This window comes from Symphalangus syndactylus, chromosome 1 (genome assembly GCF_028878055.3).
Source record: "Symphalangus syndactylus isolate Jambi chromosome 1, NHGRI_mSymSyn1-v2.1_pri, whole genome shotgun sequence".
In the NCBI taxonomy this organism is placed as follows: Eukaryota; Metazoa; Chordata; class Mammalia; order Primates; family Hylobatidae; genus Symphalangus; species Symphalangus syndactylus.
The window spans coordinates 62,816,654-62,834,730 of record NC_072423.2 but is presented as its reverse complement, the minus strand read 5'-3'; the positions used below and the strand labels follow the sequence as shown (position 1 = coordinate 62,834,730).

Genomic DNA, 18,077 nt, shown 5'->3' with positions numbered 1-18,077 from the left:
GTCATGTCCAGTGGCAGACAACAGGGCTTTTTCATGGTTTCTTTGGTTGTGTGTGTGTGTGTGTGCGTGTGTGTGTTTAAAGCTGCTTCTAAAATATCACTTACTGCTTCTCAGCCTTTTGGCTAAGATCAAGTGTAAAATATCGCCACTTTAGAGCTAAAAGAAAAGGGATCAAAATTCCACAACTTGGTTTGAAAAAAAAAAGCGAGAATCAGCAATGATTGTGCCCACAGAAATGCCGAGGCAGGCGAGTGGCCTCTGTGCGTCTTTAGGGGGCTCCAGGGCCTGGCCTCCCCACCGACTTTTCTTCCCAGAAGGCAATGTGCCTGATAGAAAAGAACTAGAATCAACAAGGAGAACATTTTTTTTAAAGAATCAGAACTCTCTGTTCTTTTTTCTGCCTAGACTTGTTTTACTCCTTCCTTGTTATTCCTGGAAAAATGCTGTTGTAATCATCTCTTCCAAAGTGAGTTACTCTGCTCTGTCTTAAGGGGAAAAAATGCTCTGCCCCAAGGAACAAATAAAATAAATGCCTTCAGTCCTTGTTCACCAAAATTGCCCTGTGTCAGCTGAGATCATTCATCATTATCTCTCCAAGTCTTGATGGGCAAAATTTTCTTCACACAAAAAGTAAGCAGACCCTAGGTTTCAGTGTTCACTTAATGCAAGCCAGTCCTTTGTGGTAAAAAATAAGCATAAATCCTATCGATCTGTGTTTTTAATGGGGTCTTTTTCTGTCTTCTTTCAAGCTTTGCCACCGGCTGTGTGGTGAATGGGGGAGATGTGCGGTGCTCCTGCAAAGCTGGGTACACAGGAACACAGTGTGAAAGGTAAGGTGGGCGCCCCTCCCCCCTCAGCCTGCAGAGGGGGTAGGGAGAGCTGTGGGTGGGGCTGCCAGGCGCTGGCGCAGAGCTAGGGGTGGGGCTGGGGGTTTGACTGAGGCCTGGAAAAAGGTCTCTTGGGAAAAATACAAGACTGCTCACCTAATAAATCATTAACATCATTCTCTTTCCTGCTTTGTACATTTCAGAAAACTGAGAATGAGGCACAACACATACACTCACCCACAAGTAGCTCTGCCTACATCCCCCCAACACGCACCCCTGTGTACCTCAACCCCTGACACCTCCCTACCTACCCCTCCTCCACAATGATCTCTGCATACCCCCTATTTCTACATGTCCCTTCCACGTATCTCCACATACACCTGCCCTCAACGTATCCCTACTTACCTGTACACATGTACAACTTTCTACGCTCTTCCGTATACACATATATCCACAGCCCTAGCCTAAATAGCCCCCCCCCCACACACACACACACCCCTCTATCCCCACACTATATTTTGAACACTTTCAGGACAATCTGTGTCTTGTTTATTTCGGAATCCCTGGTTCCAAGAATGGTACTGTTCACATAATAGGTGTTCGGTAATGTTTGTGAAACAAAATAATAAATGTTATGCAATGGAAACTGTAAAATTAATGACAAAGGGCCACAGAACCAAGCTTTAGTTATTCACGGACAATTTTCATGATTAGCCACTGTGCATAGGACACTGCCAAGTACTGAGAAAGATATAAAAGATACTTATAAGCTAGCTGAGAAGAAAGCACACACATATTTGGAAAAGTGACAGCATGAAAAATGAATCATATGGTTTATATATTTTAAAATTTAATATAACTTTCTCATAAAATCAATACATATTTATTATAAAATGATGAAATACAAGTGAGCAGAGAACCAGTGATGGCTCCCCTACAACCTAGCCCTGTGCACTCAAGCGCGTTCACATACAATCCTATTTATAATCATTTTGTCTACAGAATGCCACTGTTAAAAAGCTGGCTGTTTGTTCCTACAGATCATTTCTAAATGTGTGAACCCTTAAAAAAAAAAGTAGATTCCTGTTTTACTTTCTGTTTTGACTTGTTTGCTTATCTAATACTATGTTAGTAATATCTTTCCATATCAGTAAGTATTCACTGATAACATCACATCAATGACCAAAAATTTCCACTGGGTTTCCATAATCCCCTATTCTTGGTCTTGGAGATCCTTTTACTGTTCTCCATTTAAAGCAACACTAAAATTAAATCCTTGCAGCTTAATATTTGTGTATGCATATCCTCAAAGTATAATTGTAAAAGTGGATTCCTTGGGTCAGAGGATAGGTTTTCCAGGCTTTTAATACTTTTTGCAAAATTGCCCTCCAGAAAAGTTTATATTCTTACAGCAGCAAAAGAGAATGAGTGACTACCTACCCCAGTGGATATTGGAAAGGATCAATATTTTAAATATTTGCCAATTAGGGCCAAGCATGGTGGCTCAAACTTGTAATCCCAGCACTTTGAGAGGCCAAGGTGGGAGGATTATTTCATGTGATCCAGGGGTTAGAGACCAACCTGGGCAGCACAGAGAGATATCAGCTCCATATTTTTTTTTTTTTTTTAATTAGCCAAGTGTGGTGGTGTGTGCCTGTGGTCCCAGCTACTTGGGATGCTGAGGTAGGAGAACCATTTGAGCCCAGGAGTTCGAGGCTGCAGTGAGCTGTGATCACACTACTGCATTCCAGCCTGGGCAACAGAAAAAAAAAAAAAAAAGCCAATTTGATAGAGAAAAATTGTATATCATTTTAATTTATGTTGTTTTGTTTAAACTTTAAAAGAGTTTGACTAATTTTTTTTTAACCAGAAAATGAATTCAACCAGATTTCAAGTAAGGCATAACCATCCTAGACTGGGGTTATCTGAAATGTTTATGGATAAGGTAGGACTTTGGTAGGTCCAAGAGGTGACTAGAACCCAGTGGAGCCAGAAGATGGAAGTGGTGGGCAAGTTAGGTTGGGGAAGCAAGGCAGGAAAGCCCAAGGGGCTGGAAGACACTTGCCATGTGTAGGAGGTGGGGACTGCCTTAGACTGGGGACACTGAGCCGCAGCTAAGGAGCCCAGTTCTATGGCAAAAGATGGTAATGGAAGGTTCTTCTGTTTTCCATTTTCCATTTCAGCAAAAGGAGCATTTCTCACACTTGCCTTACACTTATTCAGTTATTCTCTCAATGAAAAATGTATGGAGGTCCTAGTATATATATGTCTGGCACAGTGCTAAGTACTGGAGGCACATTAGCAAACAGCACAGACAGTGTCCTCAAGGGCTTTCCAGTCCAGTGGTGGACAGACATCAAAACATGCCATTAAAATAGTGAGAGATGGGAGAACTGGGCTAAGTTGAGCTGCAATTAGGAGGTGCATCCAACCAGCGAGAAGGGAAGGATTTGGGGAGTGGGAAAGGATTCTAGGCTCTGAGATTTAAAAGCCACAGGGGACCAACACATGGGAGAGACGTCCTAATTTCATCCTCTTTATGGCTCTTCACAAACAATGAAGCATTAAACAGCAACAGGCTCGGTGAGACATCCATTTGACAGGCAAAATTTTTAATTAACAGTACTTCTCTCAGCTGATGTTTGTTATATTTGATGTCTCAAGAAAACAAGCTATTATTTCTTTAAAAAATTTTTTGAAGCTTTTTCATGGATAAATGCCATTTTAAGTCAACATTTTTCATTTGTTAGACACAGCACCCAGACATCATTCCTGGCACTAGTGATTAACTACACAATGATAAACACAAGGACAGTTAAGGGTGAAAAGTAGGAATATAGATTATGCAGGAGACTAGCTGGATAGAAGTCAGAGCGGCCAGCTGTGGGGAGGGTTTCCCAAACGCTTTCCAGCCCATACATGCTCTTACCCCCCTCTTCTCCCTCAGACACACAGGGCCACAGATGACAAGCCTATTTTCTGCTCTTTATTTGTTGTACCAGTGTCATTCGTGAAATCAGGAAGTTTTACTTCAGTCCTTTGTGTTTAGCCACTACCATAAAGTGAGAATAAGATAACAAGTTATTTCTTGTAACCAATAAGTAATGCTTTGCAAGAGTAAGGAAGAAGTAGAATTGAACTTCCTGAATATTTCTGTAATTTAAATATAAGATACTTTGTAATTATGCATCTATTAAATGGGAAGTTTAGATGTAGGTAAGAAAGACATCAGAAATAAAGTATTCTAGAACACAGAGCTTCTGCATAGCATGATCTGTTAGGTAGAATACCAAGCCAGTCACAAAGTAAAGCCCTATTATTAGTATATGACCACCCTGTTTAGTAGACTTAGATAGGACACCTCAGCCTAGTTACCTTCTTGATTATTAGGGGATACATGGACCTTCTGCTTTCTTGTAATAATTTCAAATGATGCCATTTAGAAGATAATATTTTGTCATGTCTTATGATAGCTACCCTTCATTGTCTGTTATGTGCAGATATTATGCTAGATTCTTTATTACATTATCTTTTATATTCACTGAGCAAAATAGGTATTATTAGTCCACTCATTTATTCATTCAACAAATGAATGAATATGTGCCAGGTGGCAGGGATATATCAGTAAGCAAAACAGCCCAAAACTCCACGTCTTCATGGAGCTTATATTTTCATGGGGGCTGTGGGGGGGGACCGGTAAAGAAACTGAAGCACAGAGGGTTACAGCAACAGCCCAAGATCACACTCGTAAGTAGTGGGGATAGGAGTCCAGCCAGATCTTTCTGATCCTTTACATTATATCACCAGTGTATCCATGGTAATACATTGGTGAAGTATATTGGAAGTAATTTGGGGGTGACTGGATGGGGAGTGGAACTTTGTTAGTGGAAATATTGTAATTGACATCCCAACTCCAGGAGCATTAATATGTGCTTATTTGACTTTTTTTTTTTTTGAAAAAATAAAAACAAAAACAAAAACAATCTAAGAATCAAGGAAATGTGATCTTTAAACTTGTAAACCAGGAATGAGTTCTCATTACTATACTATCTAGAATAACAAAGGCTCAGGGCCAAAGGTAGCAGCTGTAACTGCTCTCAGTTGTTTAAGAGCCATTATATACAGCACAGCAGCAATTAGTGCAAATATGAATTATGCAGACTTGACATAGTGCAGGCCAGGCGCAGTGGTTCATGCCTGTAATCCCAGCACTTTAGATGCTGAGGCAGGAGGATCACTTGAGCCCAGGAGTTCAAGACCAGTCTGGGCAACATAGCAAGACCTTATCTCTGCTAAAAATTAAAAAATTAGCCAGGCCTGGTGGCATGCACCTGTAGTTCCAGTTTTTTGGGAGGCTGAGGCAGAAGGATTGCTTGAGCCCAGAAGTTCAAGACCAGTCTGGGCAATATAGCAAGATCTCACCTCTACTAAAAATTTAAAAATTAGCCAGGAATGATGGCATGCACCTGTAGTCTCAGTTTCTTGGGAGGCTGAGACAGAAGGATTGCTTGAGTGCAGAAGTTTGAGGTTGCAGTGAGCTATGATTGTGCCACTGTACTCCAGCCTGGACAACAGAGTAAGACTGTCAGAAAGAAAGAAAGAAAGAAAGAGAGAGAGAGAGAGAGGAAGGAAGGAAGGAAGGAAGGAAGGAAGGAAGGAAGGAAGGAAGGAAGGAAGGAAGGAAGGAAAGAAAAAAGAAAAGAAAAGAAAAGAAAAGAAAAAAGGAAAGGAAGGGAGCAGAGGGAGGGAGGAAGGAAGGAAGGAAGGAAAGGGAGGGAAGGAAGGAAAAGAAGGAAGAAATAATGCAATAGGAAATATTAAGAAATTCCTCCCTCATTCAAAAAATTGGAAATTATATGGATCTTACTTCAAATTTATTTCTGTGAGACAATTCAAGGGGTAAATACCTCCGTATTGAGAAATATTCATTCTTGCAGATCTATGTCAGTCTTCCGCCCTTTGGGTTACAATATCCCAAACAGAGAGCTAGAGATTGAGAAAATTGGTTGGGATAAACGATGCGTTATTTGGTTGTTTCTCCTCCCCTCTATATTTTGTGTAGGTGTGCACCAGGATATTTCGGGAATCCCCAGAAATTCGGAGGTAGCTGCCAACCATGCAGTTGTAACAGCAATGGCCAGCTGGGCAGCTGTGATCCCCTGACTGGAGGTAAGGTTGACCCACACCCCTGCTAACTTGCATTTATAAAGCTGGTATAACTTAACAGCCTAAGAACCGAAGCACACATCTTCAGGATGCATAATACACAATTCCAGCCAGCAAGCTGTCCCCAGGATGCATAATACACAATTCCAGCCAGCAAGCTGTCCCCAGGATGCATAATACACAATTCCAGCCAGCAAGCTGTCCCCTTGTTTTGACAACCCTGGGCATGCTTAGATAGTATTTTCAGCTTTGGTGAATAACCTGTTTCAATGCACTTTTTTTTTTTTAAAGTGAATTATTTTTAAAACTTACCTAATTATAACCAAAATAACTTCAGATCCTACTTTGGTGATTTTGCTGAGATCTCCCTTTGATATTGTAGGGTTATTGTCTCATCAGCTTTCCAGTGTATGTCTGAAGAAATTGAAATACTCTTTGTCTTACAGCAGTACATGTTCTGGGATGTGGGTGGGTAACTGGGGTGGATTTTATACACCAAGAAAAAGATAATTAGCAGGAGTTAGTATGGGTTTATTAGGAGCAACTTGGAACAAAAAGGAAGACTATCCTCTTCCTTCTTTGACAGAATATTAATAGGATTAATCAGGAAAATGCTATTGATGTAGTGTGATACCAAACACTTAGATAAAATCTTTCATCTTATACTTATGGACAAGTTGAAGAACTAAACCCTGGATATGTGGATTCCAGCTGGTCAAGTGACTATCCCCAAAGGAATGCAGAGTAAATGGATTAATGCCAGTCTAGAATGGGGTACTTATTGTCATGCCTCAGGACTTCATCCTTGGCTCCACATTTTTTATTTGGATGGAAATATAGAAAGCATGCCTACCCATTTATCAGATGACACCAAGTTGGGAAGAACAGTAAAAGGACCAAGTGAAAACTTCCCCTTCACCTACAGAAGGTTTACAGAAAATTAGTGGACAAAAGGCAGATTAATAGGAGAAAAGGCATACACAATTTTATTTTAATGTGTGTAACACAGGAGAATCACAGGACAATGATTACCCAATAACCCAGTGGGACATAGATGCTTATGTACCCTTCTTCTTAGGGGAAAGAGATGCGGAAATGTGGATGATTTTAAAGGGAATGGTAAATGATTTTTAGGCTGACTCAGTGGACTCGGAGAACATACAGTGAGGCCTGGGACAAAATCTTTTGGGCCCACAGAACAGACAATGGTTTGTGACAAGAGTCTGTCCAGGTGTGTTGACAGACTTCAGTCTTTCTCCCTGAAATATGAGTTAAGTTAATGAAAACTCATGGAAGAAACCAGAAGTAGTTTGTTTTCATTTTTGGCAAGTCTGAATGTTGGGAAGATAAGTGGGTATCAGAGTAAAGTTTTTTCTGGCATCTGCTGGTCTCCAAGGGCCTTCAATTGAAAATAATCAGCCTACCAGGGTGCCATATTTTGGGGTGAAATTCCCTGGTCTTCTCCAATAGTAAGTGCCTCCCATGACATTCAGAATTCAAAAGGGCCTCAACAGTCTGGTATGATGGGCCAATTCAACCAGACAAAATGATGTTAAGGATAAGGGTGTGGTCCTATAGTTGAGTGGGAAAAATAAATAAACCTTTAGCTATGTAATAAGTGGTAACTGGCTTAGTAGCAGGAGGTGTAAAAAAGATTAAGGTTGTCATCAGCAGTCAGTGCAGGGTAGGTTAGGGTGTGGTGTGGCCCCTAAGATAGCTCGTACTGTTTTCACTGAGTTCCAGTGTCTAAAGCCAGGGTCCATGGCACACTCCTCACGTAACCCCTCACGTGAGAGTTAGTTACGTCTTTAGAAGACAATAGAAGAGCTATAGTTGTTCAGAAAGAGAGTAAGACTCTGAAGGGACGTGGAACTGTGTCACATGAGGAAGGATTGACCAGGGCAGTGAAAGGAAGAGCTGGAAAGGACATGTTTGTCAGGCTGGCATGTGGGAAAGGGTTGGTCTTGTTCTCTGAGACATAAGGGACAGAACTTAGAGCAAACAGTAGAAGCAAGAGGGAGCTGTATTTTAAGTGATTCTAAGGAAGAAGTGTCGAATGTTTAAAGATGAAACAGACTGCTTTAAAAGGAGGCAATTTCTCCTGTCACTGGAGGTATTCAAGAAGCTTCAACATCACGTGCAGCTTATTCTCCAGACTAATGCCTCTGCAACCCTCATTTCCCCCACACTGGTAACAAAAATCAGCAACCTGAAATGAAGATAGTAACTATTTGTTCCCAAAATGGAAGAAAATGCTTATGTATGAGACTTGCTTATTCCTGTTAGAGTTTTGTTGTTGTTTTTTATTCTTTTTTTTTTTTTCTTCAACTAATAATGGACACATTCCTTGGTGGTCAAAATGCAAGCTTGTTGGGAAAATTCCACTAATAAATCAATCATCCAGAGAAGCCTAGTCACCCATAAACTATTCAGGGTGCTGTTGAAAATTGTCAAGGAAACAAGACCATGCTTTCTGGCCAGAAGCCATTTACAGACTAACTGAGGAAATAGAAGTATCACAATATATACATATCAGAGCAAATGGCTGGGCATGGTGGCTCATGCCTATAATCCCAGCACTTTGGGAGGCTGAGGTGGGCAGATCACCTGAGGTCAGGAGTTTGAGACCAGCCTGGCCAACATGGGGAAACCCCATCTCTACTAAAAATGCAAAAATTAGCCGGGTGTAGTGGCAGATGCCTATAATCTCAGCTACTCGGGAGGCTGAGGCAGGAGAATCGCTTGAACCCAGGAGGCAGAGGTTGCAGTGAGCTGAGATAGCACCACTGCACTCCAGCTTGGGCGAAAAGAGCGAAATTCTGAAACTCTGTCTCAAAAAAAAAAAAAAAAAAAGCGAGTAAGGCTTTTTTTAAAAAGGAACCCATGATTATATATAATAAATTAAAATGTATACAAATATTTATAAAGGGAACATTGTCTTTGAGTGGCAAGATCAAGGATGATGCTTTTATCTCATTTTTCTGACTTCCCCATATTTTCCATAATTAATTTATATTATTTTTTACAATTAAAAGTAAATGTGGTTTAAAATGTCTGTCTATACACACAAAGTGTGGAATATTATTGGCTGGTAAGAATAACAGATGTGAAAGCCTCTTGCAGCTTGTCCAGGAAAATGTTAAGCATAGAGTTTTGTTGTTGTGAAGGTAGATAGTTTGTTCAGGGGGAAGTGAAAGGACATGTCAATGTCAGAATGCACGACATGGGGAAAAGAGTACACATGGAAGGGGTCAAGAATGCCCAGGGTTGACCAGCAGGCTTTACTGTAGCTGAGAACCTCAAAACTCAGCTTATCCAGTCTGGCCAATATGGTGAAACCCCATCTCTACTAAAAATACAAAAATTAGCCAGGTGTGGTGGTGCACGCCTGTAGTCCCAGCTACTCGGGAGGCTGAGGCAGGAGAATCGGTTGAATCTGGGAGGCAGAGATTGCAGTGAGCTGATATCGTGCCACTGCAGTCCAACCTGGGTGACAGAGTGAGACTCCCCCGTTCCCCACCAGCCAAAAAATAAAAACAACAAAAACTCAGCTTATATGTGCTGTCGTTGGTGGTGTGGGCCCACTGACATTGTATGTCCATCACTATCACCACATCTGTCACACTGTTTTGTAACTTGTCTGCCCCCCATGTTTCATGGGACTGTTAAGTCACAGAGCAGCAGGGATTTTGTCTTGTTATCTTTGTATTTCCAGCAGCTAGCATGGGACTCTGGCACACTGTAAATGCTCAAATGTGCTCAGTGAATGTTTGCACAATGTTCTTGAATGATGCCAGAAGCAGCATGAACATACAGGAGGCTCTCCAATGAAGAAAGCCCTAATGCGAATGATCGAGAGGCTTGATTTGATAAGAAAACATGGCCCTTTATAGAGTTGACCTTTGTAGTGAAGGAATTGAATATATAACAGGGAAGCCACAAAAGCAGTTCCTGCAGCGAGCCTGCTGGGAGATGAGAAGGCTTCCTGGGCACTGGCATGGATGAAGGAGGGAAAAGGAAGAGCTAGCGATGCTGGGTAGTTGGGTGTCTATTAGGTTGGTGCAAAAGTAATTGTGGGTTTTGCCATTACTTAAAATGGTGAAAACCACAATTACTTTTGCACCAAATAATAAAACTTTGCAAAACTAGCTTTTCTGAAAACCAAGTTAAAGAGCAGATGAAGAGTAAGTTTAATAACAATGTCTTCTTTGGTTATTTTCTGATTTCAGACTGCATAAACCAAGAACCCAAAGATAGCAGCCCTGCAGAAGAATGTGATGGTGAGAAAAGAAAGCCCCTTCTCCTCCTTTCCAAGTTGTGGGGTTTGGTTTGATACGTGAGCCCTATGCTGGGTCGTGCAGTTCCCAGTCTGAGAAAGTAAGGGTGGGAGGAGGTAGAAGGAGGACTACTTAGGGTCAAATCAGCTTCTCTCTGTATGACCTTCAGCAGGGGACCCTGCTTCTCCAAGCCTCAGTTTCATCATTTGCTAAGTTGACATGATAACTAGACCTACCTTATAGGGATGTTAGGGAAATGCTTGTAAATGTCTTATCACAATGCCTGGTAAATTGCAAGCATCCCATAGATGAAGGCTATTATTATTTTCCTCATGTATAAAGTAAGCAACAAGTTGCATGGAATCACCATTTCTAAAATGCTCCCTGTGCATAGGGCTCTCCTTTTTTCAGAATCCACATCCCTCCCTGAGAAGGCCAGGGCTGTGGTTGTCACCCGTGATGATCTGCGTGCGTGCCAACTGGGCTGCATAGCGCTTGTGGTCTTTTCACAGTCTCACGGCTGCCCCCACAGCACATTTGCCTTTGATTGTGGCCCCTACAGATTGTGACAGCTGTGTGATGACCCTCCTGAACGACCTGGCCACCATGGGCGAGCAGCTCCGCCTGGTCAAGTCTCAGCTGCAGGGCCTGAGTGCCAGCGCGGGGCTTCTGGAGCAGATGAGGCACATGGAGACCCAGGCCAAGGACCTGAGGGTAAATCCCCTGCGGCCGAGAGTAGACACGTGGGGAGGAGATGCAGCGGGAGTGGATTCTCCATAAGCAGGAAGAGAGAGGTTGACTCCTGGAAAGGCTCAAGGGTTGTCTTCCTCTGATCCAAATGAAGATAAGAGTTTTCCTGGTGGAAAATCATTTTTGTGAACACACAAAACTAACACATCTAGGTGAACAATACTTATTGGACATTTCCAGGCGAATTTTTCTCATAGAGCCTTTATTTCAGTATCTTGCATTCAGAAGACTCAAACACAGGTTTGTGTTAAATTGGTATTAACTCTTCTTTAAATGCTGGATAGAATTTTTCCAGTGAAGCCATGTGAGCCTGGAATTTTCTTTGTTGGAAGTTGTGGTTTTTTAAAATAAACCATGAATTTAATTTTCAAAGAATAGGTATGAGACTACAGTATTTGGGCTATGTGTTTCTTCTTGAGTAATACTTGGTCATTTACACATTTCAAATAATGTGTCAATTTCATCTAAATTACCAAATATATTGACATAAAATTGTTCATAATGTTCCCTTATTATCCTTTATACATCTGCAAAGTCTATAAAGATGCCTTCTCATTCATTTTCTGATAATGATAATTTATATCTTATCTCCTTCTCTTAATTATTTTGGCTAGAGTATTATCAATGTTGTTGATCCTTTTATTTCATTGATTTTATCCATTGTTTTTCTGTTTTCAATTTCATTGATTTCTGTTCTTATCCTTTTTTTTTTCCCTTCTTTGTGCTTGCTTTGGGTGAAACTTGCCATTCATCTTGGTTTCCTAAGCTTATTTTATTGATTCAAAATCTTTGATTCTGACGTAGGCCTATAATCCTGTCAGTTTTACCACTAAGCACTGCTTTAGCTGTATCCCACAGACCTTGCAATGTTATGTTTTCATTCTTATTCAATTCAATGGATTTTCTGATTTTCTGATTTTCCTTGTAACGTATCTGTAACCCATGTGTTATTTAGAAATGTGTTGACCAGGCATGGTGGCTCATGCCTGTAATCCCAGCACTTTGGGAGGCCAAGGTGGGTGGATCACTTGAGCCCAGGAGTTGGAGACCAACCTGGCCAACATGGTGAAACTCCCACTCTACTAAAAATACAAAAATTAGCCAGGCGTGATGGCACATGCCTATAGTCCCAGCTACTTGGGAGGCTGAGGCAGGAGAATCACTTGAACCCCAGAGGCGGAGGTTGCAGTGAACTGAGATGGTGCCACTGCACTCCAGCCTGGGTGACAGAGCAAGACTCCGTCTCAAAAAACAAAAACAAAAAAGAAATGTGTTGTTTAATATCCAAATTGGGGAATTTTCCAGATAACTTTGTGTTACTCGTTTCTAATTTAACTCTTTCATGGTCAGAGAACACACTTTCTATGATTTCAATCCTTTTAAATGTGTTGAGGTTTGTTTTATAGCTCAGAATGTGGTCCATTTGGGTGAATGCTGTATGTATACTTAGATGGAAGGTGGCTGAGAGGGTATCCTAAGAAGTAATAGAACCTATTTCCCTGAGGGGAAATAGGGGATGCTGTGCCCATGAATGGGGGCTAAAAAGCAGCCTGGAAACTGCCCAGTGCTCATCGTTGGGTGATGGCCATATGAGAGCCATCTACAAAGCTACAGGGGCGGGACAAATCTACAAACCTGGATCTGTTCTGGAATGTTACATCCTCTCAATGCCACCATGGTATATAAATCCTAAACTGCCAAAGTAAGACCTGGTCCTAGACCGTGGGTCGGAGGTTCGAGTAGGGGTGGTGATAAGCATAAGAGCACTAGACAGGGCCCAGAGAGCACAAAGAAAGGGGAACTCCCACCCAGAATGAGCCTGCAAACATTGTTAGCAGAGAAGTAATAAGAAAGACACCCAACAGAAGCAACAGTCAAGAGATGAGTTCACTTTGGATAAAATGAAAACAATAAGACAATCTGAAAATGACTTTGCAGAATAACACCCAATAGAAGGAACAAGAAATTAGGAAATTTGAGGGGGGAAACCATTAGAAATCAAAAAAGAAGAGGTAGATAGGAAAAGACCCAATTGAAGATCATGGAAATGAAGAAATAGACTCATTGAAGTAAAAGAATTCAGTAGATGAGATCAGCTCTAGTCTAGACACAGTGAACAAGGCTTTGGGGAAAGTTTAATAAGTACTTTTGGGTTGAGGGCTGATTCTAGTGACTATAGCTGAGTATATATAGCAAAAGATTATTCCAGAAAAATGACTCTTTCCTATCCTTTTGGATAATTTTAGTCCAAGGTTTATAGGCTTAATATGGAGAAGAGGAGAGGAAAAGCATTTATGTCTTGAGGGAAAAAAAAAAAGGAAGCCACTGGGTTGCTTGGATTTCATAACATGGCCCTGCAGCCTTCACCGTTCTGCACACACACTGTTTGCCACACCCTGTGCTAAGGGCTTTACTCAAGTCTTACAACCTCCTCATGAGGAACCTAGTGTTATTCTCATTAAACAGGCTTGGAGAAGCTGAGCAACTTGCCTAAAATCATGGTGGTTCTGGAAGAATTCAAATCAAGATCAAATTCTAAAGACCATGCTTTACCCACTCCACCTCTTATCCAGGTGTTCTGCTGACCATCTATATAATGACTTGCCTCCCTTTCCCCAAAGTAAAGTTAAAATAGAACTGTCTTCTTGCCATATCACACAAACATGCGAAAATTAAGAAAGATTACGTATAAGAAGGGAAGTAACATTTTTGAATGCTCATATGTACATAACATTTTAAAATATATTAGCTCACTTATCACCAAAACCAACCCTGCAGCTAAATATGATAATCCCCAATTTACTAATGGAAGAGCAAGCCTTAGTGAGGCTCATCTATTATGTGGCAGACTAAGGGTTTGGACCTAGGCTTTATTTAAAGCCTGTATTCTTTTACCCAACACTGGTTCTGACATACGTATTGAGGTAATAATATCATTTTTTCCTATAAACTTTTTCAATATATTAATACTTTTTTCCAAAAAATTGAAAATAATCACCATTCTAGATATTATGTGCAGCAGCATCTAAGGGTCTAAGAGTAACGAGGCAATTTAGCTTAAAAAAAGGGCAAGGGACCCGGATTATGGTCCTGAAGCAACCACCAATGAGCTATACAACTGTGGACAAGTCACCTGATTTCTTTGGGCTTCCATTTTCTCATTTGCAATATGAGGCTGTTCAGCTACACGAGCTCCGAGTTCCCTGTGGTTCTGTTCGATGAGATTCTTTGAATAGATTCCTAATGGTTCCTTCATTCAAGTAGCCATATGCACTGCTTTTAGTGTTGTCAGGTTAACTGCAGGTTTTAAAAAACTGTATTTATTATAGAATCTGGAAATTAATTACTCAGGTAAGTAGTATTGCCCTCATTTCTATAAGGTTAGGTCATTAATTCAAGTGAAGTAGCTCTTGTCTCTTCACATTTGTCACATTTGCTACTTTATTTTAGAGCCATATCACAATGTACATCAGACAATAGATTCCTTATGTAACCTATTTCAAAGAACCACATTTGTGTGTGTGTGGAACTGACAACGGTCTTGCCAAATGATTCTTTATTTATAACCCTGTTGACCAGGTTGATAGGACTTAGTCTTAATTTATACTGTAAAGTGACATTCATTTGTGTTTTATTTCCAGAATCAGTTGCTCAACTACCGTTCTGCCATTTCAAATCATGGATCAAAAATAGAAGGCCTGGAAAGAGAACTGACTGATTTGAATCAGGAATTTGAGACTTTGCAAGAAAAGGTAATGTGTTAGGTCCGTTTAACTTTGGGGTTTTTTTGCTTTCAAAGTATTTTTATTTTTCCTCATTGGCTTAATTTGCTGCTAATCAATTTATTTTTCATATAGGCTCAAGTAAATTCCAGAAAAGCACAAACATTATACAACAATGTTAATTGGGCAACACAAAGCGCAAAAGAACTGGATGTGAAGATTAAAAATGTCATCCGGAATGTGCACAGTAAGAAGAGTTATTAAGCCCAATTACATTTTTTTGGTTACATAACCTTCGTTGTACACTAAAAGAATTCCCTTTAAGATTTCAACATTATGAAAAGAATCCCATAGTGATACTAAAAAACTAATATAAAATCTCCATAGAAGTTTCTGCCTTTTTTTTTTTTTTTTTTTTAAGTAGCCTACTGGAGCCGAGAATTCCCAGTTTAATAAACCACTTGATGTTTCCTAGTTCTCTTAAAGCAGATCTCTGGGACAGATGGAGAGGGAAACAACGTGCCTTCAGGTGACTTTTCCAGAGAGTGGGCCGAAGCCCAGCGCATGATGAGGGAACTGCGGAACAGGAACTTTGGAAAGCACCTGAGAGAAGCAGAAGCTGATAAAAGGGAGTCGCAGCTCTGTAAGAATGCTTCCAAATTCTTGCATCTAGTCCATTCTAATTGATTTGAAACACGATGTGCGGAGTGCAATGTAGAGTTCCCCATTACAGGTGGAAGGCCTCATGGTTTCAGCGAATATTACTGTTAGAGCATCACGTGGTGAAAATTGGTAGCCCCCAGGAGACCCAGGTTACCAACGGGCTGTAGAATATAACAGCTTACCATCATGCAAAGAAAAAAAAAAGTTCTTCTAAAAGTTAGATATGGTTGCCTCTTTTTCCTTCTTAACTGCATTTTTCTGATGCTTATTCACCTCTTTCCAGTTTTCTCATTACATCATTATTAATGGTCACCTCACCACTATTGAATTTTTGAATCACAAATTGATATTAGCACTAGTACAGATTGAGTTTCCCTTTCCAAAATGCTTGGGACCAGATGTGTTTCAGATTTTTGATTTTTTTGGATTTTGGAATATTTGCACAGACTTAATGAGACCTCTTGGAGATGGGACCCCAGTCTAAACATAAAATTTATTTACGTTTCATTTACATCTTATACACATATGTCAAAGGTAATTTTATACAATATTTTTAATAATTCTGTGCATGAAATGAACTTTTTGTGTGTGTGCATGTGTGTGTGTGTGTGTGTGTGTGTGTGTGTGTGTGACAGAGTCTCACTCCATTACTCAGGCTGGAGTGCAGTGATGTGATCTCAACTCACTGCAACCTTCACCTCCTGAGTTCAAGTGATTCTCATGCCTCAGACTGAGGAATAGCTGGGAATACAGGTGCCTGCCACCATGCCTGGCTAATTTTTGTATTTTTAGTAGAGACAGGGTTTTACCATTTTGGCCAGGCTGGTCTCAAACTCCTGACCTCAAGCAATACGCCTGCCTTGGCCTCCCAGTGTGCTAAGATTACAGGCGTGAGCCACCGCACCCAGCCTCTGAAATGAACTTTTGACTGCATTATGACTGCAACCTGTCACATGAGGTCAGATGTGGAATTTTCTATTTGTGGTACCATGTCATTGCTCAAAAATGTCAGATTTTGAAGCATTTCAGATTTTGGCTTTTTAGATTAGGGATGTTCAAATTTGTATTACAAAAACAAAAAAAGGATATAGTAGAAATTAACAGAATACATCAAAAGGTTTTGACTAGAGAAAATGCCTCGTTAGTTCAAAACTGAGAAATATTAGTTTAGTGCATACTTTTTACAGATACTGGTATTTATTCTTTAATAAAATGATGTATCAGTGGTTAATATACAGATACTATCAGTTTTCTTGCTTAAATTTTTATTGTTCAAATTTAATATGAGTCTTGGTTTTAATTGTAAGTAGGCAGTATTCACAGTGGAAGGAGCATGCACTTTACCCCCTGCAGCCAGCTCAAGTTCAAGTCCTAAGCCCGACTGGCCATGTAACCTTGGGTCAGTCCTCTCATTTCTCAAGCCTTCCATCTCTTTATCTAAAACATGAGAATGATAATTTATTGTTTTCCCGTGGAAGTTAAATGAGGCAACATGTACAGTGCACATAGCAGGTCTGTGTCAATGTGAGTTTCCTTTCCCATCCCCTCCAAAGTTCAAGGAAAACCATGAAATGAGTAGAAACTCGATTCTCCCTTTGTAGTCTTTATAACCCAGCTTCAGTATGCTCATCTGTCAAGTAGAAAACATGAAGTGAATGTTTTACAGTGCTGAACCGGATAAGGACCTGGCTGAAAACCCACCAGGGGGAGAACAATGGGCTTGCTAACAGTATACGGGATTCTTTAAATGAATACGAAGCCAAACTCAGTGACCTTCGTGCTCGGCTGCAGGAGGCAGCTGCTCAAGCCAAGCAGGCAAATGGCTTGAACCAAGAAAACGAGAGAGCTTTGGGAGCCATCCAGGTGAGTTCACAGTTTGAAGCTGCACACTGTCGTTAATAAGGATGAGAGAAGCAGGGATCTTTATTATTAATAAAGTGGCATAGCCAGGCACCTGTCTGTACATCTGATTATACCACCTCAGACCCAGATCAGACAGGAACAAAGCATTAAGTGCAAAACCATAGTCGTTTCTAGTCTTCAGCTACCAGAAAAGATTCTGAACTTAAACCACAGACAGAGCAGTGCAAACTGCTTCACCTGCATCTCCAGCTGAAAGAGTGTTGGAGGAATAATGTTGCCAAATAGATGAGAAATTAATATTGCTATAATTAATTCAAAGTATATATTATGTTTTTGGTAACTTACTTTTTGTGTCAGATATGTATACTTTTTTATGAACATAATTATCATAATCACCAGCAAAGGCATTTTAAGCCATAATCTGCTTTATAGGAAATAAAAGTACAGGCCACATACAGAAGCTGCAATGACAGAATTTAGAGCTCTGGATTTTGCAGTTCGTATATACATATATTTAGCACCACCACTCCTGGCTAATTTTTGTATTTTTAGTAGAGATGGGGTTTCACCATGTTGGCTAGGCTGGTCTTGAACTCCTGACCTCAGGTGATCCACTCGCCTCAGCCTCCCAAAGTGATGGGGTTACAGGCGTGAGCCACCATGCCCAGCCTTACAGTTCATGTTTTAAATAGTGAACATTGTATGCTAAAACAATAAGGCCAGGTGCAATGGCTTATGCCTGTAATCCTAACACTTTGAGAGACCAAGGCAAGAGGATTGCTTGGGCCCAGGAGTTTGAGACCAGCCAC

General features: G+C 40.6%; 1 protein-coding gene and 1 pseudogene across 4 annotated transcripts in view; one reads left to right on the top strand and one right to left on the bottom strand.

The window, feature by feature from the left end:
* LOC129459399 (small ribosomal subunit protein eS10-like) overlaps positions 1–18,077 on the bottom strand; it is a 294,302-nt pseudogene that overhangs the window by 216,598 nt on the left and 59,627 nt on the right.
* The window catches only part of LAMA3 (laminin subunit alpha 3), a 270,663-nt gene that overhangs the window by 199,134 nt on the left and 53,452 nt on the right, over positions 1–18,077 (top strand). For 2 of the 4 annotated variants that reach the window (XM_055235907.2, XM_055235916.2), the window contains 8 exons: positions 750–830; positions 5,890–5,996; positions 10,223–10,273; positions 10,833–10,984; positions 14,662–14,772; positions 14,878–14,989; positions 15,218–15,385; positions 17,072–17,268. In XM_055235907.2, the coding sequence (XP_055091882.2) occupies positions 750–830; positions 5,890–5,996; positions 10,223–10,273; positions 10,833–10,984; positions 14,662–14,772; positions 14,878–14,989; positions 15,218–15,385; positions 17,072–17,268 (979 nt within the window). The remainder of the gene's footprint in view (positions 1–749; positions 831–5,889; positions 5,997–10,222; positions 10,274–10,832; positions 10,985–14,661; positions 14,773–14,877; positions 14,990–15,217; positions 15,386–17,071; positions 17,269–18,077) is intronic. The other 2 variants (XM_055235914.2, XM_055235923.2) reach the window with 1 other exon arrangement.